Source organism: Astatotilapia calliptera, chromosome 23 (assembly GCF_964374335.1).
Source record: "Astatotilapia calliptera chromosome 23, fAstCal68.1, whole genome shotgun sequence".
Classification (NCBI taxonomy): Eukaryota; Metazoa; Chordata; class Actinopteri; order Cichliformes; family Cichlidae; genus Astatotilapia; species Astatotilapia calliptera.
Window position 1 is genome coordinate 47,017,069 of NC_137443.1, and position 23,537 is coordinate 47,040,605.

The 23,537-nt window shown below is 43.4% G+C and overlaps 1 protein-coding gene and 2 long non-coding RNA genes across 4 annotated transcripts; all 3 read right to left on the bottom strand.

The window, feature by feature from the left end:
- Positions 1 to 1,004: 1,004 nt before the first annotated feature.
- Positions 1,005 to 3,479, bottom strand: LOC145424458 (uncharacterized). 2 transcript variants are annotated; one of them, XR_013905540.1, is made up of 6 exons: positions 3,347 to 3,479; positions 2,994 to 3,156; positions 2,391 to 2,492; positions 1,808 to 1,982; positions 1,498 to 1,663; positions 1,005 to 1,345 (listed from the first exon to the last, which is right to left on the bottom strand). XR_013905540.1 is itself a non-coding variant. In XM_080297815.1 (5 exons), the coding sequence occupies exons 2-4, from the start codon at positions 2,443 to 2,445 to the stop codon at positions 1,498 to 1,500; spliced, it is 396 nt and encodes a 131-aa protein (XP_080153941.1). In that variant the 5' UTR covers positions 2,446 to 2,492; positions 2,994 to 3,413; the 3' UTR covers positions 1,005 to 1,345. The 2 variants fall into 2 exon arrangements, 1 of the variants encoding a protein (XP_080153941.1); XM_080297815.1 differs by having other exon boundaries at positions 2,994 to 3,413.
- Positions 3,480 to 9,942: 6,463 nt separating this feature from the next.
- LOC113016499 (uncharacterized) lies at positions 9,943 to 10,755 on the bottom strand. Its single transcript, XR_013905023.1, has 3 exons — positions 10,489 to 10,755; positions 10,309 to 10,380; positions 9,943 to 10,154 (listed from the first exon to the last, which is right to left on the bottom strand). It is a non-coding gene; the product is annotated as an uncharacterized LOC113016499 (long non-coding RNA).
- Positions 10,756 to 15,664: 4,909 nt separating this feature from the next.
- LOC145424068 (uncharacterized) lies at positions 15,665 to 23,296 on the bottom strand. The gene is made up of 2 exons (XR_013905015.1): positions 22,895 to 23,296; positions 15,665 to 22,765 (listed from the first exon to the last, which is right to left on the bottom strand). It is a non-coding gene; the product is annotated as an uncharacterized LOC145424068 (long non-coding RNA).
- Between the last annotated feature and the right edge of the window lie 241 nt (positions 23,297 to 23,537).

Here is a 23,537-nt window from a genome sequence, read left to right on the forward strand (position 1 = left end):
CAAACAGATTTAGGAAAGGAATTTTATAATAAACATTTAAAAAAAAAAAAAAAAAAAAAAACTCACCTTAAATGGGAAAATGTGGAAATACTTAACATCAGAGAGCGGCCATTTGGCTTTTCTACCAAACCCCCCCCCCCCCGCCTTCCAGCCTTTTAGAGAATATCCTTAATCACCTGTGAACTGCTGATTTTGTTATGTAAATAAGGTGGGGCCATGCTGAGCCACAAGGAAACTTGTGTTTCAGTTTGCCATCTTAGGGAGAAATCAACACACATGGGTGTATTTCCTTTTGTTGCTGAGATTCATTGATTAAAAATAGTACAACAAAACAAAAGGGTTGTCTGAAGCAACTGTTCTTTTCTTAGAATAGAATAGAATAGAATTCAACTTTATTGTCATTGCACAGGTACAGGGCAACGAAATGCAGTTTGCATCCATCCAGAAGTGCTTTAGTGATATAGATATATTACAATATATATTAGCAATAATATAGATATGTGAGTATATTACAGAAATGGGTCTATTATGGTATGTTATAATGTACACGGTATGAAGTATGTTGTGAATATTCTATAACTATAAGTATGTACAGGCTGTCTTGCCGCCTTCCCAGCGATATGAGAGTTACACTGTTAGACATTTTATTGTATTTTTACAGCAACTTACTGGCAACACTATTGCCAGTAAGTTACTGTAATTACTAATCTACAGTATCTTTACTGTTGTGATGTTTTACAGTTCAACCACTTTACTGTAAACATATATTACAGTATAACAGCTTTACTGTAAACGTGGTTTACAGTTAGAAAGACTTACCGTGATTAAGTTTTATAGTATCACTGTACTGCAAATGTGGTTTATGGTATAACACTGTAATTGTGTACAGTATAATTTGTTTAGACTGTAATTGTGTTTTACAGCATATAAAATAATATTAACATTCATATTCAATATAAGAACATTTACAAAAAACAATATAATTCAATAAAGTAGTCTCAGAATAGTGAATTAAACCAACATTTATTGTTATTTTTTTAACAAGAAAAACATTTTTCAACTGAATAAAAACAATGTCAATAACCAAAATAAATAGAAGCGTACATGAAAACTACACAGTCCTTCACCTTTCCGTGTCTGATTTTTTTTTAAGGAAAACAGTTTTTCATTCCACTAAAAACAGGACAAACCCACCAGCATGAACATTAAATAAACTATTACAATTGTAAAACAAATCATTTACAAAATGTAATAATTATCAGTGGGTCCCAGGAAATAGAATGTGACATGGGATTTAGATTTCCGTTACCAGGATGGTCGGGTTCAGCGTAGTCTTTATCACCACCTGTCAAAGACACATCATCAATATTCATGTTTGCTCAGGTTATTCACTTGTTCACATCTGTCTGAGATCATTCATACTGTTGTATGGATGTGTGTACAGTATGTATATAATTATCAGCTATGTAAAAGATATTATCATCTCTGTATTCTTACCTAGTTGGAAGTCCTCCATTCAAACTCAGAGAGCCGCTGGAGGAAGGTGGTGATCCGAGGGCTGATGCTTGTAACCTTCCTCTTTACGACACGACCTGTCTTGCAGCTTGTACCAAGTTTTGCAGGGCATTTTGTTCCCATGTCTGGATTGATCCTCACAAAGAACCTTTTAACGGAAAAAAGGCTGCTTTAATTTCAAAATTAAAACATACATTACAGCAATCACCTATATGTTTCTGCAACTGTAGTCAAGCTATCACATATATTTCATTCTTAAATGGTGTAAGCTTTAATGGTGTAAAGTATTTACCTCTGTATCATCTCCTGTGTGATGGACGCTGACTCCTGATACTCAAGGTTGAAAACGTAGTATGACGCAAAGAAGACAGCAAGGGTGCTGGCAAAGTCATGCATCTGCTCAGGCTCATAAAATACCTTGCCCTCCAAACTGATCATCCAGCGGCTTGCAGACATGAAATTATTCCCTAAAAACAGACAAGAGTCCAATAAGACAATGTGCTCACCCTTACAAATAAGGTTTCCACAAGAATGCTGGATAGCAGGCCTCACACTGTAAAAAAATAGAATCCACACGGTTTGCTGCTATTTCTCTTATTATTTATTATGTAATGAAAATTATGATCAATTACAGGAAAAAACTGCCTAATGTTTTGGCATTTTGGCCTGTGCTGAAATGTTAGGCTGTTTTTTCCTGTTGGTCATTGTGTATAATAAATAATAAGAGAAACAGCAGCAAACTGTGTGTATTCTATTTTTATACAATATAAAACAGACAAACCCCTGTTAAGTAAGTTGTTGTGGGTACAAATACCACAATAATTACATAGATTTTTTACAAAAATATTACAAGAGGATTGAAACTATTTACTTACCAAGCGCTATTACCCTTGGTGTGATGGGTAAGGTCATCTCTCTCTCAACAGACATCTTGGTGGAAAAAGCCTTTAAAACACAAACACTGAGGCTACATCACCCTGTCAGCGCAGCCAGCAAGGGCAGGAGGACAGCAATGCACCACACTGGGCAGGAAAAGACAGAGAGACAATTGTTAATTTAATGTTGCATTTATTTAACCCTTGAAAAATATATTTACATAAGTAAATAAAAGAAAAAAAAAACACAACCCATCTTTTCAAGAATAATTCAACTAATTGCTCTTTTGACCAACCTAACACAGACGTTACACGGTTTTCCTATGAAAAAGACCCTGGAAGACGTTGCATTAAAGGGAAAAAAACATGCTCCCCTTCCCACTTAAAAAAATAATAAATATTAAACTTAGGTTGGAGTTCCTCGCGCCACCAACCTAATGTTATATTAACTTTTTAGTGTTGTGTACTGCAGCTCACACAAAATTAAATAAAGCAGGCTAACCTACATGAGCAAGCTCAAAACTGGATAAGATTGTTTTAGCAGTCTCTAAATTTCCAAAAAAAAGTTGTCTTTCTTTATTCTCATTAAATGTGTATTTTTACCTGCTGCTTTAGCTGAAGCTAAATGTCCCACTGTTAGCATGGCCAGCTTCTCAATAGTCATAGAACAGAAGCGCAGGAGGACAATGCACCACACTCGGCGGGAAAAAGACAAAGACTGTCGTTGCGCCTGTGTTCTTCGCCCCTCCCCGTGGAAAATATATATCTAAATATATATTTAAATAAGAAAAGAAAAAAAACACACACAACCTATTTTTTCCAGAATAATTCAGCTAATGTGCTATTTCGACCAAGCTAACACCGATTTTAAGCCCCCTCCCCCCACACACAAAAAATATATATGCTCTTAAGAATTAATAAACGAGTATGTTAGGTAGGAGAGTCCTTTGCATTACCTTATGACGTCCTGTTTGCAGTTTCCACACAGAGGTCCAACAATAACGAGGTGCAAAATCTTTTGTCCTCTCGAGCATATCGTAATGAAGAGTTAACAAAGTTGGACTGTCTTTCCTCTCCTGTCAATCACTGGGTCACAGGTCATGTCAGTCAGGATATGGAGTGGTGGTTGGTAGAGGTAGGTGGGTGGGCGGGGCCAGCATGCATTCAGTGGGCGGGGCCAGCATGCATTCAGTGTGTGTTTCACTAAGTTGGGTTGACTAGTTCCCAGAAGAGTTCTGTACATGTTGCACGTTCAGTAAATGAGCAATTCAGTTACTGCTCGACTGAGAAGCCTCCGCCAAATTATTACAATATTCTCCACTGACTGAAGTTCGCCTTTGGCAACGCAGTGGCAAGCACACATTTGCAGCAGCTGTGCATGTGCATACAACTGCATGCAGCAGATTAGATGATCAGAATTCTTGAACCTTACACACAGGCAAGTCCCCTAAAAAGTCAAAACCATAATACTTTCACTGGTATCATACTGACAAATGGCATAGGTTGGAGGAAAATCTGGAAATGGTTGGCAGTGAAAGAGTTAAAATGTAATGCACTATTGCAACCAACCACTGAAAGAGTAAAAATACACAAACAGTATGATGAACCATTCAAATCACATAATACAGTAGCACTACTGCTAATGTGTTAACGGTAGGTATAACTACTACCGCAATTTTAAAAAATACAGTAAGTAAATGTAAATAACCTTAATATACCCATAATGCAAAGCAAATTACAGTAATTAACTGTAGAAATGTTTTCAGGTAAGTTACTGGGCATTTTGTGGTATTTTACTGTGAAAAATACAGCAAAGGTTAACAGTGTAGCCAACTCTCTTGCAAGCTCCACCAGGAAGTCCACCCGTCTTTCCTTCGTCCCGGTGCATACTTGATACAGCACATGTGCATTCAGTGCTGCCATGCCAATCATGTTATAGAACACGGCAACTGGCCAGCGCCGTGTTCCTCTGCGGACAGTGTAATCCCGCACCATCTGGTCCATCACATCCACGCCACACTTTGTAGTGTTGTAAAGGGTGACAGTGTTTGGCTTCCTTTTTGGTGGTGTTATCAGTCTGAACCACGCTGTGCATGCTGCTAAGAATATAGACTGTCTTCTTCCGTTTGGCCACATACGCCATCAGCGTGGCAGCAGTGGTGGAAAACACCTAAGAAATAAGAAATTATTTCCATAACACTTTTACACAAAATAAAACACAAACATCCATCCATCTTCATCCGCTTTATCCGAGGCCGGGTCGCGGGGACAGCAGCCTAAGCAAAGAGGCCCAGACCTCCCTCTCCCCAGCCACCTCCTCCAGCTTATCCGGGGGAACACCAAGGCGTTCCCAGGCCAGCCGAGATATAATCTGTCCTGGGTCTGCCCTGGGGCCTCCTCCCGGTGGGACATGCCTGGAACACCTCACCCAGGTGGCATCCTTGTCAGATGCCCGAACCACCTCAGCTGGCTCCTTTCAATGTGGAGCAGCAGCGGCTCTACTCTGAGCCCCTCCCGCATGGCCAAACTTCTCACCCTATCTCTAAGGGAAAGGGCCAGCCACCCTTCAGAGGAAGCTCATTTCTGCCGCTTGTATCCGCGATCTCGTTCTTTCGGTCACTACCCACAGCTCTTGGCCATAGGTGAGGGTAGGGACGTAGATCGACCGGTAAATTGAGAGCTTAGCTTTTACACTCAGCTCCCTCTTCACCACGACGGACCGGTGCAGCGTCTGCATTACTGCAGCTGCAGCCCCAATCCGTCTGTCGATCTCCGGCTCCCTTCTCCCATCACTCGCGAACAAGACCCCAAGATACTTGAACTCCTCCACTTGGGGTAGGAACTCATCCCCGACCCGGAGAGGGCACTCCACCCTTTTCCGGCTGAGAACCATGGCCTCAGATTTGGAGGTGCTGATCCTCATTCCCGCTCCTTCACACTCGGCTGCGAACTGTTCTAGTGCGAGCTGGAGGCCCTTACCCGATGAAGCCAACAGAACCACATCATCCGCAAAAATCAGAGATGAGATTCTGAGGCCACCAAAGCAAAAGCCCTCCGCCACTTGGCTGTGCCTAGAAATCCTGTCCATAAAAATTATGAACAGAATTGGTGACAAAGGGCAGCCCTGGCGGAGCCCATCACCCACCGGGAACGAGTCCAACTTATTGCCGGCAACGTGAACCAAGCTCTTGAAACGGTTGTATAGGGATCGAATGGCCCATAGCAATGGGCCAGACACCCCATACTCCTGCAACACCTCCCACAGGACACCCCGAGGGACACGGTCGAATGCCTTCTCCAAGTCCACAAAACACATGTAGACTGGTTGGGCAAACTCCCATGCACCCTCAAGTATCCTCGAGAGGATAAAGAGCTGGTCCAGTGTTCCGCGGCCAGGAAGAAAACCACATTGTTCCTCCTGTATCCGAGGTTCAACTAGTGGACGGACTCTCCTTTCCAGCACCCTGGCATAGACTTTCCCAGGGAGGCTGAGGAGTGTGATCCCCCTGTAGTTGGAACACACCCTCCGGTCCTCCTTCTTAAAGATGGGGACCACCACCCCGGTCTGCCAGTCCACAGGTACTGCCCCTGATCTCCACGCAACATTGCAGAGGCGTGTCAACCAGGATAGCCCTACAACGTCCAGAGCCTTCAGGAACTCGGGGCGGACCTCATCAACACCAGGGGGTCTGCCACCAAGGAGTTGTTTAACTGCCTCAGTGAACTCGCCCCCGGAAATTGGTGGGTCATTCCCCTCATCCCCAGACTCTGCTTCCTCCTCGGAAGACGTGTCAGTGGGATTAAGGAGGTCATCGAAGTATTCTTTCCACCGCCTGACAATTTTCTCAGTCGACGTCAGCAGCGCTCCGCCAGCACTATACACAGTGCAGGTAGAGCACCGCTTTCCCCTCCTGAGGCTCCTGACGGTTTGCCAGAATCTCTTCGAGGCAGTCCGAAAGTCTTTTTCCATGGCCTCTCCGAACTCCTCCCACACCCGAGTTTTTGCTTCAGCCACTGCCCGAGCCGCATTCCGCTTGGCCTGTCGATACCTGTCGGCTGCCTCCGAAGTCCCACAGGCTAACCAAGCCCGATAGGACTCCTTCTTCAGCCTGGTGGCTCCCTTCACCTCTGGTGTCCACCATTTGGTTCAGGGATTACCACCACGGCAGGCACCAACCACCTTGCGGCCGCAGCTCAATGCAGCAGCTTCGGCAATGGAGACGCTGAACATGGTCCATTCGGACTCAATGTCCCCAGTCTCCCTCGGAATGCTGTTGAAGCTCTGCCGGAGGTGTGCGTTGAAGATCTCGCGGACTGGGGCCTCTGCTAGACGTTCCCAGCACACCCTCACTATGCGTTTAGGTGCACCAGGTCTGTCCAGCGTCCTCCCCCGCCACCTGACCCAACTCACCACCAGGTGGGGATTAGTTGACAGCTCAGCCCCTCTCTTTACCAGAGTGTCCAGAACATATGGTCGCAGGTCTGGTGATACGATTACAAAATCGATCATCGACCTACGGCCTAGAGCGTCCTGGTGTCACGTGCACTTATGGACACTCTTATGCTCGAACAGGGTGTTCGTTATGGCCAAACTGTGATTAGCACAGAAGTCCAATAACAAAGCACCGCTCGGGTTCAGATCAGGGAGGCCGTTCCTCCCAATCACGCCCCTCCAGGTCTCGCTGTCGTTACCCACGTGAGCATTGAAGTCTCCCAGCAGGACAGCAGAGTCTCCAGGTGGAGCACCTTCCAGCACCCCCCCCCCCCAAGGGACTCTAAGAAGGCTGGGTATTCCGAACTGCCACTCGGCGCATAAGCGCAGATGACAGTCAGGACCTGTTCCCCGACCGTAAGTCGCAGGGAACAAACCCCAACGTACCGGCAGCAAGCCAAGGGGATATTAGAATACCCACCCAAGCCCACCGCCTCTCACCAGGGGCAACTCCAGACTGAGACAGAGTCCAGCCCCTCTCCAGGAGACTGGTTCCAGAGCCCAAGCCATGCGTAGAGGTGATCCTGACTATATCTAGCCGGTACCTCTCAACCTTACGCACCAAGTCAGGCTCCTTCCCCACCAGAGAGGTGACATTCCATGTCCCTATTGCCAGTCTTGGCAGCCGGGGGTCAGTCCGCCAGGGCTTCCGCTCCTGGCTGCCACCCGGCACACAATGCACCCGACCCCTATGGTGCCTCCTGCGGGTGGTGGGCCTGTGGGAGGATGGGCCCATGTCTCCTCTTCGGGCTGTGCCCGGCCGGGCCCCATGGACTAAGGTCCGGCCACCAGACGCTCGCCCTCGGGCACTCTCCCCGGGCCTGGCTCCAGGGCGGGGCCCCGGTAACCCTATCCCGGACAGGGTAAACTGTTCCCTCGATGTTCTTTTCATAAGGGTCTTCTGAATTGCTCTTTGTCTGGTCCCTCACCCAGGACCAATTTGCAATGGGAGACCCTACCAGGGGACAAAAGCCCCCAGACAACATAGCCCCTGGGATCCCTGGGACACACAAACCCCTCCACCACGATAAGGTAGCGGTTCAAGGAGGAGAACCACAAAAGACCTGCAACATACCTGAGTGGTGAATTCATTGCGATCTGTGTGTCCAGCGGATTGAGGAATTTCCCAGCGAATCTTGTTGACTGTGCCGAGGATGGTGGTTTTCCGTCAAAGACGTTTTTGCGCAAGTGAAAGCGATGTGAAGAAATTGTCCGTGGTAACATTTCTGCCCTTGTCTAGGATCAATCAGCCTCATCACTACATTTTCAGACAGTCTCTCCCCACTGGGACGATTGGGGTCCTTGCCAAGATATGGGAGGACATTGCAAATGTACTTGGATTTTAGGTCACAAGCCACCCAAAACTAAATCCCAATCTTGTCAGGTTTACTTGCAATATACTGCAGGAAACGGCACAGAGTCTGTTGATGAACAGCTTTTCCCATCAAAGTGATATGATCTCACTCACTATGTATTAATAGACCTCTCTGCATTGAATCATATCTGTTATTAACCTCAGTCTCTCTTCCACAGCATGTCTTTTATCCTGTCTTCCTTCTCTCACCCCAACCGGTCGCAGCAGATGGCCGCCCCTCCCTGAGCCTGGTTCTGCCGGAGGTTTCTTCCTGTTAAAAGGGAGTTTTTCCTTCCCACTGTCGCCAAAGTGCTTGCTCATAGGGGGGGTCATATGATTGTTGGGTTTTTCTCTGTATGTATGAAGCGCCTTGAGGCGACCTTTGTTGTGATTTGGCGCTATATAAATAAAATTGAATTGAATATGTAGACCAGGGTTGTAGCACGTGATGCAGTTGGTGACAAATGATCCCCACACACTGGAAATTGCAGTGAACTTATCAGTCTTTGCTCAATCACCGCAGGTGGACCTGTCATCAAAAGCGTAGGTGTCGCATGATGTCTTGGAAGTGGTTTTGCGGCATAGTTCCAATGATCTGTGGGTTTCCCAGGTTTGCTGACCAGCAGTCACGTAGTGATGGAACCCTAGTAACCGCCCGCAAGATGACAATTGCAATAAATGCCATTAGTTCAGGGAGGTCCATGAACCAATGAACATGCTCCGTTTGCTGTGCATGTTGAATAGTCCATTCTTGAATGCTATGAAGCATGTCAAGAGTGATGAAACACAGTATCTCCTCCTCTGTATCGGAATAATGTCTGAAATATCTTACTTACTATATCCACTTACTTGTTTGAAATGAAATGGGGTTAGCTAGTAACCTTAACACCTAACCCAGCATACACAAAAAGTGGAAACTATAAAAAAAAGGCTAGGTGCAGTGAGATTGTATCCACTGTTCTGACAAAACGTCCTACCGTAGCGTAAATTTATGGTCTTGTCTATCAATCCGTGCTACCTTATCAGAATAAAATAGCTCATATGTTTGGTGAATACTATTAGTCAACATTTTAAACATGATTAGCAAGTAATGATACTAAGACTTTATTGATTAATTAAAAAATAGTAGTAAATTTGTTCCACAAATACTTCATGGCAAATTAGTCCCCTGAATTTTTTTTAATTAGACTTATTTGAAAGTGTTTGAAAAGCACTATTTAAAATGGAAGTACACACTCTAACGTGATAAGGACTTTACTGGACTTACCTCGATGTTCAAGTAGGGTGCAAGCTATCTGCATTCGCTCCAGCACAACTGCTTCTGTAGTGGTTAATACTTCACTGACCTCTCTCCAAAAGCAAGGTAGTGTTCTGCAAACTGAGATTTCTCATTATTGTAATATAAAGTCCTAATTGTAGCTAACAATAAATGGAATCATTTGAATAAGGGTTACCTTTAACAGCAAAACTCCGCAACTGCTGGAATCCTGTTGGTTGTTGTGTTGCATAGTCTGTAACTGCCACTCCATGGTGTCTTCATGCCCTCTCATCCTCAGAAAATTCCTAGTTGAACAAAAATGTTTGTAATGAAACAAATGTTTTATCTAAGAATAATACCTCAGTATCATACATACCTCCAGTTGCGCAGAATTTTCCTGTCATAAACACCTTCATTCCCCATGGGGTCTATGAGCAGTATTTTCTGTGCAGAAATGTTGACAATCTAAAGGAAAAAGTTAATAAATTAAAAATCACTATAGTTTTTGCCACTGAAAACCTATTTAAGAATAACACTGAGCAAGAAACTGCTTCACAACAAATTACGCAAATTAATAACTATATGAACACATACCACAAGAATCCAGTGCGTACCAAAGTTCACAGGGCACAACCACATGTCTTCAACTGGGAACTTCATCTGTGGGATTGGAAGTGCAGAGTAATTTCGATTTACTTGGGTACCATGCATCTCAGGGTGTTTTCAAATATAGTGTTGTTTAAAGGAACTGAACTCTGTCCTCAGAAATAGAAATGAGTCAACTTTTTGGACCACTTCTTAACTTTCAACTTACCTTGGTGAGGCATCTGAACTGCCCAGAAAACAACGAGCTTGCAACTACTGAACAGAGCAGGTGTACAGCATTCTGTAGAAGTATACAAAAATGTTACAGAACAGTAAATACATTTTTATTCATTTATTTATTTATTTCTTGTATTTCAATATAAGTGGGCAAAGGACATTTCTTACTTACCTTTCGTCTCTCAATGACACGGTGCAGGTATGCATCAATGACCTGTTTTGAAAAGTCAGAGTTTATAAACCAGCAGCAACAAATTCTGAAGTAACTGCTTGAGTGCTGTACACAAAAACTTGGAAAGGAATATAATTTCTGATAAAGGTTCTTTCTGCATAAACTGGGTATTATGATGTCACAGATGTCACAACATCTGTGTTGTTGTTAACAATCTTTCCTATTGAAGTGAGTGGGTGAAACTTTATCAGAGTTTTGCTATATAAACCCCCCCCCCCCCCCCCCCACACCTACCTGCACATTTTTTAAACTATTAATGGTGCTTCAGATGCTTCAGAAGGAGCAGCACTTCAAAATCAGAATCAATAATGATAAGTTCTCTTACCTCATCAGAAAGCCACCGTGACCCCTGCAGTGTTCGTAAAGAGGAATCAAATAACTTGTATGGTCCAACAACTGACTCCAAGCGCCCAGTACCCTTTGCACGCCATAGCCTCTTTACTAAAAGAAAAATATGATAAGTTAGCTCAGGCATGCATGAGATTTTTAGTGGAAAAGCCGGGTAAAGGCCAACGGGCCACAAATGGAAAAAAGTCAACACAATAAACATGCATTTTCACGCAGAGAAATAGGAAAGGTACAGCGGGTGGGCAAAAGAGAAAATTACTGACAGGCAGATCCATTTCCAGACTTCCACAAGCTCAGTGCATGTTGCATGTTTCTTTACATCCAATATGAGTTGAAGACTGCAAAATGCAAACCAAGTCATGCAATGATCAATCATGTTGCAACGCCAAACTGGCAACAAATGACCAACGGGCCAAAAAGAGTTGTTCACTATGCCACCTTCATTTTCTGAGCTTCATGTCTGGGAGGGAAGTTCTTGTTCACGCGTTTCCGGTCCAGGAACAGAATTAAACTCCTTGTGGGAGAAACAACTTTTGTCAGCCGTTTTGGGTGCATAATGAATAATAGAGGGTCTGGTATCCTCTGGACTTTGCTGGCACTGAGGGTTAGCAGTAGGATGGCAGGGGGGCATCTTCAGGTCTGTGTTGCTGTTCACTGTCTGACTGAGTTGGGTATTTTTCATTGTCACTGACATTTACATGGTGGCTTCTTCTGTACGGCTTGATATGGTCAATGCTGTAGTGATTTTTTAAAGTTGCTCCTTCCGTGTTTTTTAATCTCACACATTTGCCAGCGATGTCTTGAATGGTGTAGGGTCCTGAAAAATCTGGATCAAACCTTCCTCCCTTCCTTCCACGTTTCCTCATGTTCAGGAGAAGAACTTCATCTCCAACGCTGTACACAAGGTTTCTGTATTTCTTCTGGACTCGTCTGGCATAGGCTTCCTTTTGTAAGTCTTGGGACTTTGCCATATTTTCCTCTACAGTTTTTTTTAACTTGCTCTTGTGCGTCTCTTGTAGAAGATACAAAGTCACCGTAACTCGACTCCTCAGGGAGAATGGAGGACAGCTAAAATTTTCACTTCTCCTCTCCTCCTCACCCTTATCTTCCCTGCTTGCTTCTATGTCCTTGTCTTGTCTTGCGTGCATTACTTTCCCTGGAACAGTCTCTCACTGTCGTTCTCTAAAACCTAAAAGAGAATTATGGATTTGATCAACTGGTCTCTGAATGCTATTGACACCCTTTTCTCAACGAGAAGTCTGGGCTCGGGAGAGCCCGAGTGCCCTGGAGGGACTTTCCCTGCCGGTTACACGATGGACGGGTGGCAGAACTGGAGGACCGTGTGCCTGGCGGGACTGTCGATCGAGGACGCTGAAGATATCTACCTATTCGGAACCATGATAACAGGGTTCATGCTGATCGGCGTTGGCCTAGCCCTGCTTTATCAGAGAAATAAGAAAGCGGAACCGGCTGTTCAAACCCCCACATGGCTGCCCGCTGGATTCGAAGCGCCGGGACGAGGTGCGACCTCTCACAACGAACGTAATATGGTCAACACCTTGGAGACGCTTACTGCTGCTGTGAAGGCTCAAAACAACACCATTGAGCGTATGAGGGGAAACATCAGAGAGAGGCCTGCTCAAAATGAGACCCTTGAGCGACAGCTGGAAAACATCGCGGAACGGATCACTGCAGTTGTGAAGTCTCAGAATCAAAAGACTGACAACACCTTGGAACTGAAGTTTGATACCATCATGGGGAGGCTCGCGGCTCTCCAACGCAAAGTTGAGGGACCAGTCTCAGAGTGCTAAAATTCGAGCTGCTCACAAAACAGAAATCAACAATATTCAACATTCGGACACCACGGCGCCAGCTGCAGGCCCAAGGCTGGAGCCCACCAAAACAACTCCCTGATAACGACTGTGTGATGACTATTCTTCCCGCCCCATGAAGGACACCTGGGTTGGCTGGCAGACTGTTTACTTAGCCTGATAGTGCGAAGGACACTGTCTCCGCTGAACTCTGGACACACACACACACACACACACACACACACACACACACACACACACACACACACACTTACACTGATAAGCACTCACTCATCTCCCCTCCCTTTCCAACGCCTTCGATGCTTGTGCCCTACCGGGGAAGATAGCAGTCAACTGGACCAGCGCAGATGCTGCAGGACCGGATGCGCTGTCTACGCCGGCTCTCTCTTACCCTTTACCCGCCCCTGTTGCTTGTCTCGTGTTTCTATGGTGTATTGATAGTCATGTGCTTTTGTGCTGAGGTGTTTTTTCTTTTATCAAACTGTTCTCCCACCAGGAGCTCAGTCTGAGTGGAGTTTTTTTTCTCCTCCTCTTACCTCATGTAGTGTATTTTCGTTGTTTTTTTCCTATCAGCCTACCTTCTGACATGTCTGCCCAATGTGATGTTTGTGTAAAGTTGGTCAGAAGGTTCCTTTGTGAGTGCGCATGCGCCATTAGCGTGCTGCCTGCTGTAACCCCTAATTTCCCTCGGGATGAATAAAGTATTCTGATTTCTGATTTTTGATGGAAAAGTAAACTTAACACTTACCTTGTTAACAAATTCTCTTCCTTGGTCGGATAAAATTCGTTTTGGGCAGCCATGTCTATATATGAGTGAGCACAACTGATGAGCTACCTCAGCAGCACTTTGGCTTTTTAATGGAAAAGCCTCAACCCTTTTTGGAAGAGGTCCAGTTAGATCTATTCCGATTAGCTCCCAGACATGTGACACCTGTCAATGATTAAAGAATCACATTAATATGTAATGTACATGGTAACATTACTATTTTCTACTAAAATGCTACTGATATTTACCTTTATACACTGCAGTGGTTGCACAGCAGCCAATGGTTTTCCCATTTTTTTGACACTGGTCACAAGCCAGGACCTTAATGGTTGCAGAATTCATATTTGATGGAAGTCTGCCCTTTCCTATACTCCTATAATTCCTATAATTTATAATCTTTATAATCTCTTCTGCTATTTGGACATTCTTTACTGTAAATTCCTAAGTTAATTTGTAAATTTTGTAGTAAACTGTAAATATTGTAAAACTTTTCTTCTGTCATTTAATGGTCGGGCATTGTACAGCTACAAGCATTTCACCCCCGTGGTCATAGTGTGTGTGTGTGTGTGTGTGTGTGTGTGTGTGTGTGTGTGTGTGTGTGTGTGTGTGTGTGTGTGTGTGTGTGTGTGTGTGTGTCAGTCAAATAAAATTTGAATTTGATTTCCAACAACGTTCTGTAAAAAACTGGTACTAGAATCGTCCAGAATTCTTTGTAGAATTCTGCAGGAAAGCAGTCTGGACCGGGAGCCTTATTATTGGGCATACTTATCAGGGCTTCCTGGAGTTCACCTGATGTCAGTGGCGAATCCACTCACATTGCTTGAGTGTCTAATACAGGGGTGTCAAACTCCAGGCCTCGAGGGCCGGTGTCCTGCAGGTTTTAGAGCTCACCCTGGGTCAACACACCTGAATCAAATGATTAGTTCATTACCAGGCCTCTGGAGAAATCAGGACATGTTGAGGAGGTAATTTAGCCATTTGAATCAGCTGTGTTAGATCAAGGACTCATCTAAAACCTGCAGGACACCGGCCCTCGAGGCCTGGAGTCCGACACCTGTGGTCTAATAATTTTGGAAGAGTTATGTTGTCCAAAAACTGATCATTTCCTTTTTAGATGGGTTTATTTGTGGTGAATACAACGTTTTATAGAAATCCCTGAATGTTGTTTATTTGTTTCGGGTCATATATTGTGTTCCCAGATGAATCTTGAACAGCACCTTTTAGTTGTGTTTTCTTTATTTATTTTTAGCTGGTTTGCTAGAAATTGATTTATTACCATGTTCCTGATTTTGTAAGCGTAGTCTTTGTACTAAGAATTTATTTATTTTTAATCAATTATCTCATTTAATTCTAGTTTTGTTTTGCATATTTTGTTCAATATTTCCTGATCTTGGTGGGATGCGTAGGCTTCTAGGGATTTGGTGTTTTTTTTTTTTTTTTTTTTTTCTAATTCCTGAATATTTTTGTTTTCTTTCTTTTTATGTGATGAGAAAATTATTTGACCTCTCATCACAGCTTTCCCTGCTTCCCATAGAACAGAAGCTGATGTTCCGGGAGTGTCATTATATTCTAAACATGAAGTCCAATCTTCTTTTTTTTTCTTCTTTTTTTAAAATATTTAATAAAGTCTTCATCTTTAAGCAGCCATGTATTAAATCTCCAGTTCTTACTTGGTGTAGTAGTATTCTTGTTCATTAGTGTTAAAAATACAGGAGCATGATCGCTGACAGCTATAGGGTGAATCTCAGTGTCTGAAATGTCACTCAGCAGTTGAACTCCAGGGATTCTCGCAGAGATTTAAATTCCCGGTGTAAAATCTCCACCAGGGACAGTCTCTCATCGAAACTGGACAGTCTCTTGTCGATTGACTCCAGGATGTCTGCAATGTCTTTGCCGGAAGGCGATGTTGTGCCGGGGGAGTCTGCCGGGCGACATCTCTTCGATGATGGTGTCTCAATTTTGGCGGGGAAGATGCGCTCTGGGCCTTCTTCATGACTAAATCTTGGAAACAGCGGTCGATGTGAAGGATATAAAAAAAACAACAACAGCAATAGAATAATATTAAACACAAAGTGAACCCGTCTTCCTTCATTAAATAGGTTCTTTTAGATGTTAAGGAGGAATTGACTTAACCAGGCTGGCGGAGAATGAAGACAACCGGACACCTGCAGCAGATGGGGGAATCAGTGAACTTTTATTGAGACAGAGACAACCTCTCAACACAGCTCACATCAGGAGATTCCTCATATTTGCTGTGAGGATGGGTATATATTCTCTAAAACTTACAGGAGGGGGTTGTGAGGAAAGTGCTGCATTAGCAGAAAAACAACTCCATAAAAGGAAAGCGGCCTTGGGTGTTCTAGTCTCTTCGCTTGCAGATATCTTGCACCTGCAGGATGAGGCGATCGCTTCTTATCGCTCTCAAGGCCAAAGTCGTGAGCACACATTTTTATTACACAGTTGCACAGTAACTTTAAAGCTGAACAATATTTAAAGCTGAATAATGTTTGATCAGATTATATTTTCTTCAAATCCCCCTTTTGACCCATCTTAAATGGGTCAACACACAAAAATAAGTAACATTCAAAGGAACACAGAGACGTGTCGAAGCCTGGCTCGAAAAACTCCTCGGGTCTTATCATTTGTCTTTATCTGTCATTGCAGATGAGGAGAAAAGAGTCCAGGCACCACCCTGCCCAGGGGTCGGCTGCAAGCAGTCTCGGTTCCCGACGAAAGCAGTAACAGCTGTCCTGCACACACGGATACAACGAGTTAGTGCAACCAGGGTAGTGACACAAAATTAACAGTTCCTGTAACCCAGCAACCAAAAAACCTAAGTAATGATAAAAATGTGGAGAGTACAGAGTATACTATAATAATGAGAGATATAAACGTGAAAATGTGAAAGAATAAATCAACCGTAAAATAAACCCAGAACGGTAACTGCTAAGGACATTCAAAAGTGAATATGGTAAAACGTGAGGAAGGGGTGTGGAAAAAAACAATTTATATCCAGTGGTGGGAGTACACATTCGCTCAGGCTTAAGTCCGGAGACCCTGAGAACATCGCTTAACCCTCACAACCCGACCAGACACAGTTCAACCAGATATATCCTTCAAGAGGAAGTGGGTGAGGGAAACAATTAATAACAAGCCTAATACAAAACACCACAGAGAAACAACCATTCTAGAAGCATTTAAACAAGAGAAAGACGATAATGTTCGTCGCCCTCATGATCAGAGTTTTCATCATCCGTTGGCGAGGAGGTAACCGTGTCTCGTTTCTTTCTAAATGGATCGGGCGTGGGCAAAACTGGAGAGGAAGTGGTGGGCAAGACCCTAGGGGCTACATTTGTCAGATTGGGACTGTCAGAAGGGGGCGAAGCTTTTGAACTTGAAGGTGTCAGAAGTGTCGGGGGCCCTTCACAGATCAGGATTATGCCAATGGGAATGAGACCCAGGGCCAGGAAGCAAACAAAGACGCAACATCTTTGCCTGCCTGTCATTTCAGGGGGAAAGGGCCAAGACATGTTTACTTAGCTTGGATGTCGTCTAATAGAGGATGATGGGGCACAGAAAAGTGGTCCAGTTCCCCCCACCTCGCCAAGGGCGTGTTCTAGGAGTTAAAGAGCAACAACCTGAGAGAGAGAGAGAGAGAGAGAGAGAGAGAGAGAGAGAGAGAGAGAGAGAGAGAGAGAGAGAGAGAGAGAGAGAGAGAGAGAGAGAGAGAGAGAGAGAGAGAGAGAGAGAGAGAGAGAGAGAGAGAGAGAGAGAGAGAGAGAGAGAGAGAGAGAGAGAGAGAGAGAGAGAGAGAGAGAGAGAGAGAGAGAGAGAGAGAGAGAGAGAGAGAGAGAGAGAGAGAGAGAGAGAGAGAGAGAGAGCGAGCCCCTAATGGCCAGTTAGTGGGCTCTAGGTCAAACTGTCCCCAAATTTGTTATTTGTTATTATTACTTGTTTTCATGTCACTTGTCTGTTTTCTACTGCACCCCTCTCACCAAAGCAAAGCAAACATTAGCAGCACATTGACCGTAGTCAGGCATCCTCATTCCATAGGTGCTATAAAACATTTCCTGTAAATACAGTGTAATAGCATCCCCAACTCCTAACCCATAAACACCGTTTCTTCACACATCCGCCCAGAAATCCTGTAATAGAAAAACATTAAAACTGTAACCCTGTAGGGAAGAAAATGTAAATGGTAACGCTGCGCAGTTACCTCTGTAAGCAACACAAGACACAAAAATGGCATTTACAGGTTCACTCATCCTCGAATATTTTGTCATCCTTCTACTCCTGTAAAAGAAACCCACATAAATTCATCCACCCTTTTATCCTATCTAGGTGGAGGTGGTTAACCTTGAGTCATGGTCAAGTCTTGTCATCTTTTACCAGTCAGTCCGTTTGTTTTTATTCCCAGTCTTTCATCCATTCATCCGTTCTTTGCTGATAGTGAAACCTGTCGTCGCATCTAGTTTCCACACTCAGCAAAATGACGTCATCTCAAAAAGAAACAAGAACTTGAGTTTGGATTACCTCGCTGAATCCTTTTTTAAACAGGGACTCTCGTTTCTAATTGTCCCCACAAGTGTTTCCTCCAGAACCCATTTCAATGCGGAGAAACTCACTTACAACAATTTTCTCGCCGACGTGTAATGCTTGTAATTTCCGATGTGCAGATCTGCTTAAAGAAAAGATTCACAAACAAAAATCAGTAAATATAAAACAAAATAAAATGAAAAATAACAAAAACAAAATGCAGACGCCCGGGTCTTAGGACTTGTCACTGAATATTCTTCCCATCAATAAAAATACCAACCTAAACCTACACAGAGTCAAATCAACACCACCTCAACCTTTTCATATTCATAAACCTATATGTTTTGCGTTCGTGAAACAAAATTGAACCATTAAGTAAGTTGAGCTCTTGAAATGTTTTAATTCTCTTAATTCTGCCAGTTTATTTCAACACTTATTCAATGACTTTTATTCAACTGCTACTTGGTCACTCGACTTTTACCTGTTCAAATTGCCTAGGGTTCAACAAAGTCTAGATCCCCGTTATCATGAAACTTGAACGGTGTACGATGATTTACTTACAGTAATTTAGAATCATCACTCAACCTAGCTCTACTACTGGCACTGCGTGACTTTTCTCACACTGGAAACCAGAATTTAGTACAGAACTTTAATGCCTCAGGCAATCGCGTTCAAGGGCTGCCCCCCCTTCTCTTCTTCTTTGTCCGTGTGTTCCTCCTTTATTAAATCTCCATCACAATGACGTGGCGCTCTGAAATAAAACTCACACTGTTAATTCCTCGTTTTCACTCTGCACCACTGCTCAGAGTGTTTTCTTTTCTTTTTAGTGTAGAGTAAACAATTAAGTCGAGGCCTTAAGCCCCAGATATCTCGCACGGGCATCATTTTCATAACCAAACCGCTCCGGACTCTGCTCCCCAGACCACACAAATGCCCTCTGGGCTTATTATTATAGCAAATTCTGTATTTGACTTTGTTGTGTGCAGCATTGAGCCTTTGTCAGTAAAGCATTCTTCATTGCAGCAGCTAGAGCATTGTGTGTCACTTCTTAGTAAATTAAATCAACATTTTGATTTTAGTGCATGGGTATGTATCAGTTTTTACTCCCTCAACAAGTGCATAAGTGTTCATGTGTGTGTTTCCCTTCATTCTAAGTAGGCGCATGCAGAAGTGTGTGTTCGTGTGTTGGTATATGTTTGTGTTCATCACCTTCCTGTTCTGTAGTTTAGGTAAACCAGCGGCCTGACGCATGGCCTAGGGTCCTCCCCTCCTCTTTGGGTCTGTTTTCATCCGTTGTTGCAGCTGCCTGCATCTTCCTTACTTTGCTCCACGGCCTTCTGCAGCTCTGCTGTTCGGCTCTTCTCAGAGGTCAGCATCCTTCTGCTCACCGTCCCTTTTCCTCCGGGCTTAATGCGCGTCTCGTCACAGCTCTGTCAGCTGACGCAGCCTGGGAATTTCCCCCGTGTAGTGAAACGGGCTTTAGGTTTAGTGCTCTCCGTCTCTGCTGCATGAGATCACTCTTTTGCAGCACTGTTGACATCCTCAAGTTGTTGTTGTGAGTCCAGCTGCTGTGGCCTTCAGGGGTCAAAGGGTCAAAGATGGTCGCGGAGAGGGCAACGATGGTAGAGGGGAGGGTAGGAGTCCAGGTCAGCTTCGGCTCTCAGAAAAAACAAAAACAAAATAAAACAGGCGAACAGGAAAATGATGTTGTGTTGGCTGTGCTGTGTTGGCTGTGTTATCCCGAGAGGGGAGAAACAACGAGATCTCGTCTCCCCCCTTTTTTGTTTTTGTTTTTTTTTTTTTTTTTTTTTTTTTCCATATAATCAACTCATAACCCCTCAAGTTGACAGGACAACACAGGTACGTGTTAAAATTCTTAAGATCCTGTTTAGAAACCTAAAAAGGAATTTCCTATCATTCAGTAGTCATTTGTCTTAAACAATCAACAAAAACATGTCCCAAGTCGACCCTTTTAACCACTAAATTTGTCGTGTCCTCACTTAATCCTCAGACCAGTGTCTTTGTCTTTTGACGTTACGTTGTTGTCCTGCAACCCAAAGCGTTTAATTGTCAGTAATGTATGAACTATATCATTTAAAAACAGGTGTATGTTAAGTGTCGCTACTTTAACCTTGCATGTACGTGCACATGTATGTAAGCTGTTTCTTCATTGCATGTATGGGTGCGTCTGTATATGGGTTACTTTAACTTTTTCTCAAACGAGGCATTTCTCTAACACGCACATGTGTCTGTTCCTCACCCTTCTCATATCTTTCTCTGGTTGTGTGTGGTTTTATTTGTTTCAGTGATTTACCAGGAACATCTTTTCCTTTTCTCCATGTCTTCCGCCAGAGGTTAACACTGGTGAGATTCAGGGACACAGCACCCAGAGCAGGTCAGCGAGAAAAACCTGCCTCAAACTACATTCTCTCTTTTTTGTTTTACCGGGAGGGGTGAGGACAACTCTGGTGTCCAGCCGTGAATTTTAGCCAAAGCTTGGCCTGTCTTCTGCTGCCGTACTCAGGCTTCCAGGTTAAGAAAAAACACCTGTATGAAGACACTAAACATACATTTAGTATTTGTATAAACATAACTGCCTAAATCATTGAACTCTTGAGGAGGGTGTATTTCAGAATCAGAATCAAAATCAAAAACTTTATTGTCATTGTCATGAGACCGACGACATTAAGAATGGTCCCTGATCATTGCATCATCCCTAGTAATATCAAATATAAAAAAACAATAAAATTCAATCAATAAAATAGATAGAATACTTAAAATACTAAGTATTCCCACCGTCATGCTTCAGACCGTGCATAGATTAACACAAGAGTGGCATGGTGGACATTTTTGTAGTATTCAGATGTGTTATTGCAGTTGGATAACAGCTGTGTTTGAGTCTATTAGTCCTTGCTCTGATTGCCCTGTACCGTCTGCCTTAGGGCAACAGTTCGAACAGGGAGTGGCCAGGATGTGAGGTGTCTTTTATGATGTTTTGGGCCTTTTTAAAACAGTGGGCGTTGTTTGACTCTTTACTAACTTTAAAACCCCACCATAACAATTTCTCACTGACAAACTTCTATGCATCCATTTAAACATGCGAAGCCAGCACAAAATCACACACATACCCCTACAGCAAAGCTTTAACATAACCACAATGCAACTCCTCCCTTAAACGGGAGAAATCACCCTGAATCAACCAACTCTATATAAAACGTCAAACAAAGATAAACCACAAACATTTCTACACTTCTGTGTCTTCCACGCAGCACAATAGGCAGAAAAACACCGATTACTCACAGTCTACAACAAAAGAAAAACCTGCTCTTTTCACAACTCTCACAGCTAAAGTCAAAACTCTTACCCAGTGCCTCTGAAATAATAAAAAAATCACCAAATACTCGATTACTCTTTTCACTCGCTCCCTCTCACTCCCTTCTTCCTCATACAGCATACACGCTCGCTCCCGCGGACCCGCTCGGCCCCGCGGGCTCACTCGGCCCCCACCTTTTTCCTCTCACAGAGACAGAGAGAGACCCTTTTCCTTTTTTTTTTATTTCTCCAGCACACATACACACACAGAATCCCAACTGAGAGAAAGAGGGAGAGAAGAGAAAAGAGTTGTAGAGAGGAAGTTTTTTTAGCAGGAGTTTCAGATCTAACAGATTTATACAACTTATTTACACACACCGGTAATTTATGTTCTATTTATTGATTTTAAAGGAGAATTTGGGCCAGCTGGGTTTCTGCCTCTGTTAGGCACTAACAGCTGGGGCGCTGCTTTAAAGGTGAGTCAGCACTGAAATATCCCTTCAGGTGTTACCAGGCTTCTACCAAACCGGAGTCTGGCGGGTAACCTTGCCTAGAGCTTCCTGATAGGGGTGCTAGTTGGTTGTCACCTTGTTCACACGTCTCATTCACACTTCATACATTACCTGCAGTCACTCATTACCCTCCTTATGTATGTAATAAATGTGTAAAAAAATTCTATGTGTGGTGTATTATTTTAACCAAAAGAGGAACCTAGTTCCTTTAATTGTGTAATCTGTGAACACGGAGAACCAAACTGTCCTGCCCAGTGTTCCACAGCAAGCATTCAGCGTGTATTTATGTGTGTCCAATATCAAACAGAACATCAAAACATTTAAAACACTAAAATCATCGGGGTTTTAAGAAGAGATCCGTTTTCTCCTATTGATCAAAGGGACCCCTCCTTTGGACTCCAACCAGTACTTCTCCTTTTTAAGTTTTAGAGGATCTTTTCTAATAAAGTCCTCTGGGCCTTCCTAACCCTTCTGTAGTTTAGAGAATATTACTAAAAAATATTCTCAAGGCCTTTAACCTTTTAATTTGTTTAGAAAGGCGTTACTAATAAACCCTTTCAAGGTCCCAGACCTGCACTGAGGTATGTATCCGACACCGGAGAGCAACCCGTCGGCTGCAACCGTGGTCAGACCTCAGTTCACTCTTATCTTTATTCACTTATTCACTTATTTCTTATTCACTTATCTCTTATTCACTTGTCTGATTCTCAACAAGCCTTAAGTAAGCCAGACAATTTTGGTTATGAATTACTAGGAGTTTGGACACTAAGTATTTTTATAATGTTCAATATAGCAGAAATAAAAGGTCTGCTTACCTTGTTTTTGTGTGCACACAGCTTTTGTCCAAACTCCGTTCACTCAGACCACGGCCGATGTCCTCCCACCCGTTCCAGTTTGGCCTGGAGCGGATCCTGTTCGTGACGCCAATTGAAGGATATAAAAAAAACAACAACAGCAATAGAATAATATTAAACACAAAGTGAACCCGTCTTCCTTCATTAAATAGGTTCTTTTAGATGTTAAGGAGGAATTGACTTAACCAGGCTGGCGGAGAATGAAGACAACCGGACACCTGCAGCAGATGGGGGAATCAGTGAACTTTTATTGAGACAGAGACAACCTCTCAACACAGCTCACATCAGGAGATTCCTCATATTTGCTGTGAGGATGGGTATATATTCTCTAAAACTTACAGGAGGGGGTTGTGAGGAAAGTGCTGCATTAGCAGAAAAACAACTCCATAAAAGGAAAGCGGCCTTGGGTGTTCTAGTCTCTTCGCTTGCAGATATCTTGCACCTGCAGGATGAGGCGATCGCTTCTTATCGCTCTCAAGGCCAAAGTCGTGAGCACACATTTTTATTACACAGTTGCACAGTAACTTTAAAGCTGAACAATATTTAAAGCTGAATAATGTTTGATCAGATTATATTTTCTTCAGATGTAATCTTGGAGAGCGTCTAAACTCTCCCCGTTGTCCTCCAGGGTGTTAGAGATGATAGGACAGATGTTGTTAGTTATATGACAATCAATTAGTATATTTGGTAATACTGAAGCTTAAAGAAACTTTGTTCAATTCTAAACTACCATTCGCTTTAATTTTCCGCCAAAATCTCCGGCGTCTGACGTCAGTTACAACATGAGTCACTTACCACCTCCTGTAGCCAAGCCCTAATCTCAAACGAA

Bases quoted from the DNA above. Each gene is read 5' to 3' on its own strand.
- LOC145424458 (XM_080297815.1), bottom strand. From the start codon at position 2,445: ATGTCTGTTGAGAGAGAGATGACCTTACCCATCACACCAAGGGTAATA. The intron at 1,983-2,390 runs GTAAGTAAATAG...GTCTGTTTTTAG, and splicing joins ACCAAGGGTAATAGCGCTTG to GGAATAATTTCATGTCTGCA. The intron at 1,664-1,807 runs GTAAATACTTTA...TTCCGTTAAAAG, and splicing joins ACACAGGAGATGATACAGAG to GTTCTTTGTGAGGATCAATC.